Below are 11,283 nucleotides of genomic sequence, written 5' to 3'. Positions count from 1 at the left end.
AAAGAACAACTCTCTCTCTCTCTCTCTCTCTCTCTCTCTCTCTCTCTCTCTCTCTCTCTCTCTCTCTCTCTCTCTCTCTTTGGTGCTGACGACCCTGTGCCATTAAGAGGGGCCCGGTGTCAGCCAGACATGCATGCAATAACGCTGGTGTCAGCCATATATATATATACAACGTCTCTTACTATGCTGACGCCAGTCAGCCTTTAAACTGCCCGTGTTGCTGACATCGTAATAACAAGGACTTCAATACAATATAGGTGTCATATATATATATATATATATATATATATATATATATGTGTACACACACACACACACACACACAGGGGGCAAATAGAATAGAAATAATAATAGTTACAGAATTCATGTACACAATGTACATATGTAATATGTAATATAAAGGTATGAAAGAGATTTCTGTCTCTCTTTTTCTTTTTCTTTCTCTCTTTCTCTCTCTCTCTTTCTACTGGCTCCACATACATTCCAAGACATAAAAAGAGTGAACTCTTTTGAATTGAAGCCAGAGATGATATCATAATTCCACTGAGATAATATATGATACAAAGAAACAAACAAACACACACACACACTATTTAAAAAATAAAAGATATTTCTAATTACAGTTTTACATAACCAAATCCCGTATTAACAGAACCATGATATAATATCCTCCAATATTGGTAAAAAAAAAAATATATATATATATATAAATATCCAGGTGTGTGTGTGCGTGTGTGTGTAAAACACAATATGTAAATAAGGATCTTATACAGTAAAACTTGGTATACTTTGGCATCTAAGTATTTTTTTTCTGTGGTTCATGAGTTCGAACCCAATTACATATTACACGTAATTTAAAAGATCAATAACCTTCAACATATACATTGAACATATGAAAATAATTATACAAACTAATTATAATGAGATTAACAATAATTTATATATATATATATATATATATATATATATATATATATATATATATATATATATACATATATATATATATATATATATATATATATATATATATATATATATATATATATATATATTTCAGACCTGTATGTTTGGTGAGTGGGTTGTGTTGGATAGGATACAACACTCGCTGTTGTGGAGCAGTGTTGTGGATAGATGGGGGGGGGTTGTTATAGGTGGATAGATAGAGGTGGTTGTGATAGACACAGAGGGAATGGATGGAGGAGTCGTAATAGACACAGAGGGAATGGATGAAGGGGTTGTGATAGACACAGAGGGAATGGATGAAGGGGTCGTAATAGACACAGAGGGAATGGATGGAGGAGTCGTAATAGACACAGAGGGAATGGATGAAGGGGTTGTAATAGACACAGGGCGCGATAGATAGAGGGGTAGATAGTGTGTGTGTGTGTGTGTGTGTGTGTGTGTGTGTGTGTGTGTGTGTGTGATACAGTCATTAATTCCCCCACAGAGGCAGTTTCATCTTAAAGTTCCGTTCCATAACAACTTTATGGAGCAAGTTTTCGGTGGGAGAAAGGTCCCACCATCTTGCAAGATAGATAGTACTATCTATTTGTATATATATATATATATTTATATTTACAATGTTGGACGTATGTGATCTCTTACCCCAGGTAGAGGGAGGCAACTGCCTTTCATATTCCAGACGTGTCTACACTTTTATTATTTTTTTTTTTTTTGGCTTTTTTTATGGGTAAAGATTACATTTTTTTTGTAAAAGATTACATTTTTTTTATTTTTTTTCTCCTTCCTTTTTTTTTAAATAGGCAATGAACATCAATATATCATTTAAGGGTAATTATTTTTTTTTTTTACTATTGCAACACATGGGTATGGGGAAAAAAATAAGGGAGTAGAGGAGGGAAAAAATAACTTTGGTGAGATTCGAGAGAAGAGAAATAATTCTATAAAAGTATTAAATAATTAAATAATTCATAATTATATTGTTTTTTCCCCTAATAGGAATATTACATTATTGATAAAGGTGACGTAACAGAGGTAAAAGGGTTGTACAGATGAGACAGACTGAGGGAAAGGAAGGGGGAAGGGGGAGTAATTAAGGAAGGGGGGTAATTAAGTGAGTGATGGGGGGGGGAAAGGGTGAGGGTGTTGTCAAACCGAACGTAGATAATTAACTGGATCACATACAAAAATAAAGGCTCAGAAATGGTATCTGCTATGCATATTTATATATACATTTCGATATATATATATACACTACATTGAAACACATCATTGCCACGTCTATATTGACACCCGATTACACAGGGGGATGGGGAGGAGGGGGGGGGTTGTTGTTGTTGTTGTTGGGGTTAGGGGGTGGGGGTTAAGAGGGGGTTAGGGGGGTGGGGGTTAAGGGGGGGTGGGGGTCAGGCAGGGCGCGTGTTTGAGAAAGTGACCCATGTTCATTTGCGGGGTCACGCCCCCCCCCCTTTTTCCCCCTTATATTTTCCCCCCCCCATGTGCACTGTGTGTTAGGGGGGGGGCGGGGCGGGGTGGGAGGTGGGGGCAAGGTCGTTTGCTATAATACAGGAGGAGGAGGAGGTGGAGGTGGTGGAGCAGCAGAGCGTCTTTTGGAATGGGTGCGATGGAGATGGGAGGTTGTGGGGTTAAACCAGAAATAAGGGGGAAGGGGGGGTGATGCTTTTTATGTCACTGTTCACACACACACACACACACACACACACACACACACTTCCGTCGCCGAAGGTACACCAGCCCGTCTGTACATGTACAGTGGCACAACATGTACACTCTCTCTCTCTCTCTCTCTCTCTCTCTCTCTCTCTCTCTCTCTCTCTCTGTCATCCACCTTCCCCCACCCCCCTTATTACCAACCCTTTTCCCCCCTTCTATACGGGTCAAATTACACTTTGCCCATCCCTATACAATTGCACTGAAGTCATATATATATATATATATATATATATATATATATATATATATATATATATATATATATATATATATATATATATACATATATATATATATATATATATATATATATATATATATATATATATATATATATATATATACATATATATTTCCGGCCAGATATAATTATAATGTTTTAGTCATTCAAGACAAATATATTTTTTTTTAAGTGGATTTGAATTTAAAAAGAAAAAAAGGAAATTATAATAATGACTATATGATGAGTGAGTGCGTTCAATTCACGAAGAGTTCGAACAGAGTGTGGGTCAAGTGCGGTGTGTGTGTGGGGGGGGGTGGACACACGCACTCCGTCCATTGCCTACGGCGGGTCACAGCTCCGTGACCTGGCTTGACCTCTTCCGTCGGAGGTCACACCCGATGAGGGGAGTGAGGGGAGGGGAAGGGGAGGGGGTAAGGGAAGGGGAGGGGAAGGGGGAGGGGAAGGGAGGGGAAGGGGAGGGTTGTTCTATCCTCCCCTCCTCCCCTTCCCTATGACCTGAGTTGACCTGACCTGGATATTGTATACATGTATATATATATATATATATATATATATATATATATATATATATTTAACCCTCATCCGAACATGTCCGGTAGAACTGCGATTCACTTATCCGAACATGTCCGGTACGACTGTAATCCACTTATCCGAACACGTCCGCTATTTAGAACTGGGATTCACTTATCTGAGCTTGTCCGATCACTTATCCGAACGTGTCCGATACAACTGTAATCCACTTATCTGAACAGGTCCGTTACCACTCTGATCCACAACATCCGAACATGTCCGGTATTTATAAGTGTAATTCACTTATCCGAACATGTCCGATACAACTGTAATGCAACTATCCGAACATGTCCGATACAACTGAAATCCACTTATCCGAACGTGTTCGATACAACTGTTATCCAGTTATCCGAACATGTCCGGTACAACTGTTATCCAGTTACCCAAACATGTCCGATACAACTGTTATCCAGTTATCCGAACATATCCGGTGTTTAGAGCTGTCGCCGTCATTAAGGTGAACCCGGATAACGAGATGTTCCGCGGTCTTACACCGAAGGAAACTAGACATCCACAGAATCCACTCCTTAACCCCCCCAACCCCCTAACCTAACCCCCCACAACCCGTACGATTAATCTTGGAGACGCGTTACGATCGCTCCGACGGATCGCCAGAAGCCGTTCAACCCCGCGCGTTGAACGACCCGCGACCGCGAGATAAGAGATCGCGAAAAAGGGGAAGAGAGGGGAGGCGGGGGGGGTCTCCCCTCTCCCCCCCCCCCTACAACGCGAAGTGTGGTGGTAAGTCTTATCTGTGTATCAGCGAGGGGAGAGGGGAGAGGGGAGAGGGGGAGGTTAGATCACAGATAATTACGCGGACACGCCGCAAGCGGCACCGCCGCACGAGCGGCGGCCCCATGCGGCGCGCCGCAAGCGGTGCGGTACCGCGCGCGGTCTGATCCGATCGCTCTCTTCCCCCGGTATACAGTGCGGGATATATATATATATATATATATATATATATATATATATATATATATATATATATATATATATATATAAATCGCCGCTTGCGGCAGCGTGTGTGTCATGTAACCTGCGGTGCGACATCGGCTTTGCGCGGCGCCGATGTCATGAACATGAGTATATCGGTGTAAACATGAGTATATCGGTGAGTGAACCACCGTGTGAACTGGTTGCATTATGAGGAATATATCACCTCACCTCCGTCCACCTGTCCCTCACACTCACTCACACTCACTCACACACTCACTCATACTCACTCACACTCTCTCAATCGCACACTCACTCACACACACTGTCACAGTCACACACACACGCACACTCACACTCACTCACTCACTCACACACACTCATACTCACTCAACTCACACACACACTCACACACACACACACACATACACACTCACTCACTCACACACACTCATACTCACTCAACTCACACACACACTCACACACACACACACATACACACTCACTCACCCACACACACTGTCACAGTCACACACGCACACTCACACTCACTCACACACACTCATACTCACTCAACTCACACACACACACACATACACACTCACTCAACTCACACACACACACACACACACACACACACACACACACACACTCACACACACACACACACACACACACCGTTTCCCTAAACATAATCAGATCAAGAGAAAGGTTTAACATCTTGCGCCTCCACCTTTAATAAAACCAAAAACACAGAAAGAAACATTTGAAAGAGAACGATAAATTAGTCTTAATCTGAGATGTATATATGAGGTAATAATGAGGGGCTCATAAGATGTATATATGAGGTATTAAGGGGCGCTATATACATTTATATATATATATATATATATTTATATATATTTATATACATATATATATATATATATATATATATATATATACACATATATATATATTCTATTTATATATATTTATATACATATATATATCCTTTCTGTCTCCCGTGGTGCTCACGCGCCTTACCACGTGCCAGATCTGGATTTGCGTCACTCGTGGGGTCTACGCAATACGCAGATAATGAGAGTGGGGGTCCGACGCGGGCGGCGATTTGTGCTTCCGCGCGTCCCGATATCTTAAAAATAAATGTATATACCCCTCAGTACGTATTTGTAGGATTTATATAATATATATAGACGGTAGACCAGGATCACTATAAGTAAATTGTAGTCCCTGTTATACGCGTAGGTCCGTTATTCATTTATATTTCAGTTATTAGTATATTTCCTCCCCCCCATTTCCAGTGCGTAATGGACTACAGACGCAGGAGTGGTACAGATCTTTTGGAAAAAAAAGTTGAGCCTTGATGGACACGAAGGATTTCCGGTTATCTGGACAGGTGACACACACACACACACACACACACACACACACACACACACACACACACACTGTAACGTCCCGCCGACCTCAGAGAAAAATCTGTGCTCCGTTACGCGCATCCCGGCGATAACGCGTTATATTTTATATCACACAAACGACGGAAACTGGAACTACTAAATATTTCTTATATACGATTCAGGATTTAGAGATGAGATAAAAGGCGACAGATCCTAACAAAACAAATAAATAAGTTATCAGAAAACAAAAATAAATAAATAAGTTATCGGAAAACAAAAACAAATAAATAAGTTATCGGAAAACAAAAACAAATAAATAACTTATCAGATCATAACCCAGCTCAAGATGATTTCACCCGAACCAGGTCAGGTCAGGTCAGGTCAGGTCAGGTCAGGGCGTATGTGATAAGGACGGTAGTGGTGGTGACCCCCCCCCCCCTGCCATCACCATTAGAAGGGGTCATGACCTGACCCTCAGTGTTACCCCAGTTGACATGCACCGATCCACCCCCTCTCCTTCTCTCCCCTGCCCCCCCATACACACACACACACACACACACACACACACACACACACACACACACACACACACACACACACACACATACACACCATCAGAGACCAGCTGATGGGAAATCAGTGCTTAAAAAAAAAATACATTCCAATCTGGAATATATATATATATATATATATATATATATATATATATATATATATATATATATATATATATATATATATATAATTCTGTTATGTGACAGTGGACATATATAAAATACCTGAATATATATTTCAGAGAAATGTACATATACCAAATTAATTTCCATGGCCTGATTACTGTGTATATGTATATATATATATATATATATATATATATATATATATATATATATATATATATATATATATATATATGATAACAAAGTTCTTCACAACATAATATATATAATACGGTTCTATATAAATTAAAAGTTCGATTTTTATGAAGATTTTTATATATGTGTTCCCAACCACTGAACAGAACTATAGCGCTGTCCCCCACTGGATAATATCATGACACTGGATAAGTCACAAATTATTTTTTTTTCGTAAAACTGTTGCCTGCAAAAGTGGCTGGGGTTGTAGGGGGGGGAGGTGGTTGTTGGGTTGTAAAGGGGGGGGGATGGGGTGGGGTTGTTGGGGTTGTTAGGCGGGGGTTGTAAGGAAGAGAAAGAGAGAGAGAGAGAGAGAGAGAGAGAGAGAGAGAGAGAGAGAGAGAGAGAGAGAAGGGTGGAATGATAATGGGTTTTTTCTTTTTAAATTTAGATTTTCGAAACCTTTGGGTGTGTATATATATATATATATATACATATATAGGGAAAGAGACACACACACACACCCCCATATCCTGTACACCCACATGTGTACAACACATACAACAACAACAGAAAAATTGGGGGGGGGGGAAATTATTATAATACACATCTGTCATAGGATTTTCCACAGACATTGCAACAGAATGTAGGATCGTGTTGGGATCGCTGGGGGAGAAAACACACACACCTTTAGGAGACAATATTTCTTCTCTCTTTGCCTCTCCTTGAGAGAGAGAGAGAGATTTATATGTATATATATATAAATCCCAGTCGACTGAACCCGGAATTTTCATCTAATCTCTCAGGTATCAGTCATAAGGTCTGAGAGATAGATAGATAGAGAGAGAGATATGTAACGCTGTCTGTTTCTCTTTTCTCTCTTTATCTCTATCTCTCTCTCTCTCTCTCTCCTGGGGTTTACCCTACCACACCCCTACGTCACTGACTCACTAGAGAGAGAGAGAGATAACACTGTGGCCATGGATTTACCCCTGGCTCTCTGTCTCTCTGTCCCTCACTCTCTCTTTTTATCTCTCTGTCTCTTTCCTTTCCACTTTTGACACTCATACACTCACACGCTCCTGCCTTTGGGCCTGTCTCGTGTTGGCTTCTCATATGTCCTTAGCGTCAGACTTGTACCTCATGTCTTGTGAGGGCGGGTGGGCGGGCGGGCGCGCATGGAGGGCGCGGAGGGCGCGGGCGGGCGGGCGGCGCCCCTTGAGAACTCTCCTGCGTCACACAATAACCGATAACCTTTCACACTGTATATACAAGGGTGGGGTGGGCGAGGTGATGAGGGTCCGGGCGCCCACGCCCACATCAGAGGGGCGTGGTGGTGTGGTGGTAGAGAGGGGGTGGGTAGTATCCGCCGTGGTCGGCGCCCATGGCGTGGTGGGCGGCGGGGGCGGCCGTGGAGGCGGGCGGCAGCGGGCTCAGGTACCCGCCGTACGTGTCCTTGTTCTCGGCCGCTATGATGGAGGTGATGCTGAAGGGGTGGGCGGGGGCGGGGTAGTTCTTCAGGTGGTCGTACTCCTTCAGGTGGCCTCCGTAGTCCTTCAGGTAGGCGCCGTAGTCCTTGAGGTGCCCGTTGGAGTAGTCCTTCAAGTAAGCGGAGGCGGTGTAATCCTTCAGGAGGGACGGATGGAGTGGCGGCGCGGCGTGGAGGTCGTGGGCGGCGGCAGAGGCGCCCAGATGGGCGGCCTGGTGGTGCTGCTGATCTGGAGGGCCTTGTTGTTGTTGTTGTTGTTGTTGTTGCTGTTGCTGTTGTTGTTGCTGTTGTTGTTGTTGCTGTTGTTGTTGCTCGGCGCTGTATTTATCGGCGACGGTGACGGAGGGAGGAGGTGGTTGCATCTGGTACCCGGACTCCGGAGGTTCCAGCTTCGTGGCCGCTTCCAGGAGCTGGGTCATGCCCGAGACCGGGTCGTTGGCTTGCGGTTGGCCACCCGCCGGGCCGTTGGTGGGCACCGGGTGGCCATGCTGGCCGGCGTGGCCCCCGTGGCCGGGAGAAGCCAAGGACGAGGTGTCCATCTTGGACTCGCCGTCGTCGCCGTGCTCCTGCTTGGTGGCTGACGAAGGGCTCTGGTGCTGGGTGTTGCCCGCTTGGCCGATGGAGCGCGTGGCTACCCTCTGCTGCTCCTTCTTCTCGCACTTGAACCGCTTCTGGCGACGGAGATAACACCCGTTCTCGAACATGTTGCCGGAGTCGGGGTGGAGGGACCAGAAGGAGCCCTTGCCCGGCTTGTCCGGGGTGCGCGGGATCTTGATGAAGCAGTCGTTGAAGGAGAGGGAGTGTCGGATCGAGTTCTGCCACCGCTGCTGGTTCTGTCGGTAGTACGGGAAGAGGTCCATGATGAACTGGTAGATCTCCGACAGCGTCACCATCTTGTTGGGCGAGTTCTGGATGGACATGGTGATGAGGGAGATGTACGAGTAAGGAGGCTTAGCGTGCGTGTACGACCGGCGGTATGTCTTGTCCTGTCGCGCCCGCTGGAGCGCCGACGACACCGGGCTGTCGGGTTCCTGGAGTTCGCGCCCGTAGCCGACCATCTGGTTCATGCCGCCCATGCCGCCCATGCCCGTCATGCAGCCGCTCATGCCGTTCATCTGCTGCATGGAGCTGTTCATGGGCGGGAAGGCGCTCATGCCGGTCATGCCCGGGCTCATGCACTGCCCGCTCATGCCCATGGCCCCGATGCCGCTCATGGAGGAGGAGAAGTCCATGTTGGGCGGGAGGCGCTGCTGGTACGAGTTCATACCCATCATGCTGTTCATGGAGTTCATGCCGTAGGTGGTCTGGGACATGGGCGAGACGGGCGGCGCCGCTGAACTCATGGGCGTCATGGTGTCGCTGTATAACTTCTGGGCCAACATGGCGGCGGGCTTGGCTGGCGCGCGCCCCCCGCACCCAGGTTAGAGCGCGGCAAGCGACACTGGTGGACGACGTTGGAGGCGCCTCCGGCCGCCGATCATGCACTGCACATACCACCCCGTCTCCAGGGGGCGCGGGAGGGCGAGATCAAGGTGTATCTCTCGCTCCTCACTCTTTCTCTCTCTCTTTCTCTCTCTGTCTCTCCCTCTTTCTCTCTCCCTCGCGTGCGTGTGTGTGTGTATGTAGGGCGCGCCCGGGCGATGTGTAAGAGAGAGAGACACACTCAACGCGACGAAGTCGCTCTTTCTCTCTCTCTCCCTCTCTTTCTCTCACGCGCCGGAACCCACCACAACACCACTACTTGTACCACTGACTAACGAAGTATACCACCACACCACCACACCACAACACCACCACAACACCACCACCGCCGCACAACACCGCACAACACCACCTGACGAAGTCGTCGACGGGGAAGCCCTTACGTCCAGGGTCCTGTAATGTATATAAATATTTTTTTTTCCTCCTTCTAGATCCAAAGGGGAGAGGGGGATCGCCCTCACGCAGACGGGGTCACGCCGTCCACGCCTAACCTCAACAGGTCAACTAAGGTCGTCCCGAATCCCCAGCTCGAACACTCACACACACACACGGGGGGCGCAGATCTCCTGGGGGAGAGAGGTAGTGTGTGTGTGGGGGGCCCCGCGGCGTGGCAGACTACGGCAAATTGAATGACCAAACACTTATCCTAATCATATGTGTACGTTTCCTCAGTTTAACTTGGTCTTGTTTAATTCTCTGATCGGCAAAAGTACTTGTAGCACTCACACACGCAGTAATAAGCACAAGGTTCGCCCTAACCCTGAGTAAATACACGGCTGTTTGGGCAGGACATAGGGCTCCGCCCCGAGTCGTGGCCACGGCCGGAGGCCGAGGTCCCATTGGTCGGGAAGCGGGGGGGAAGGCGGAGTCTCCTTGGGGGGTTTGGGTGCCGCCTCCTGTCGCTCCGTCACCCGGCAACCAGATGCCGGTGGGAGGAGTCTAAAGCGAGGCTCCGCCTTCGTTCCCTCTATCTCCTCCCTCCTCCCACCTCTCGTCTCCCCGGCCCCTCCTCCCGTTCCTACCCTCCTCCTCCTCCTCCTCGTCCTCCTCCCCCGGCCGCGCGGAACTACGCCTGCAACCCCGACGGGGGTTCACATCGGCGCAGAGTTCCGAGACGCACTGAGGTCGGCGACGGCGGCGGCGAGCAGGCGGGCCAGCGGACCAGGGGACGACCAGGGACGGACCGGCACCTCGACACACACACACACACACACACGTACACACACACACACGTACACACACACAGCCGATAGTTGCAAGAGTCGCCAGGGTCGACCACCGACACAATCGCGCGCATTTCAAATCGTTCCTCTCCCTCCCTCACTCCCTCACTCCCTCCCTCACTCCCTCCCTCCCTCCCTCACTCCCTCACTCCCTCACCATCCCACGAGGGTATGACGATGCCAAGCGCGGCGCTACGTCCGTTTCGTTCCACCAACACTCGAGCCGTGGTTTGAAACCTGAGCAAAGTTATCCATCTCGAATGTATTCATTGTTTCGTCTGGATTTCCGATAATTGACGTTATTATTATCCCGTCCTTCGTACTTTACGGGGTTTCTTAATGACCATGGATTGTTATGGTTATTATTGTGATGTATTATTGTTCTTCTTGG

General features: G+C 46.7%; 1 protein-coding gene across 1 annotated transcript in view; it reads right to left on the bottom strand.

Moving 5' to 3' along the window:
* The window catches only part of LOC139749559 (forkhead box protein A1-like), a 25,584-nt gene extending 14,795 nt beyond the window's left edge, over positions 1–10,789 (bottom strand). Inside the window, exon 1 of the mRNA XM_071663570.1 lies at positions 7,387–10,789. Within this exon, the coding sequence (XP_071519671.1) occupies positions 8,019–9,569 (1,551 nt within the window). The 5' untranslated portion in view covers positions 9,570–10,789 and the 3' untranslated portion in view covers positions 7,387–8,018. The remainder of the gene's footprint in view (positions 1–7,386) is intronic.
* Positions 10,790–11,283: the final 494 nt, after the last annotated feature.

This window comes from Panulirus ornatus, chromosome 7 (assembly GCF_036320965.1).
Source record: "Panulirus ornatus isolate Po-2019 chromosome 7, ASM3632096v1, whole genome shotgun sequence".
Classification (NCBI taxonomy): Eukaryota; Metazoa; Arthropoda; class Malacostraca; order Decapoda; family Palinuridae; genus Panulirus; species Panulirus ornatus.
Note: the sequence above shows the minus strand (reverse complement) of the source record. Positions and strands in the feature narration are given on the sequence as shown.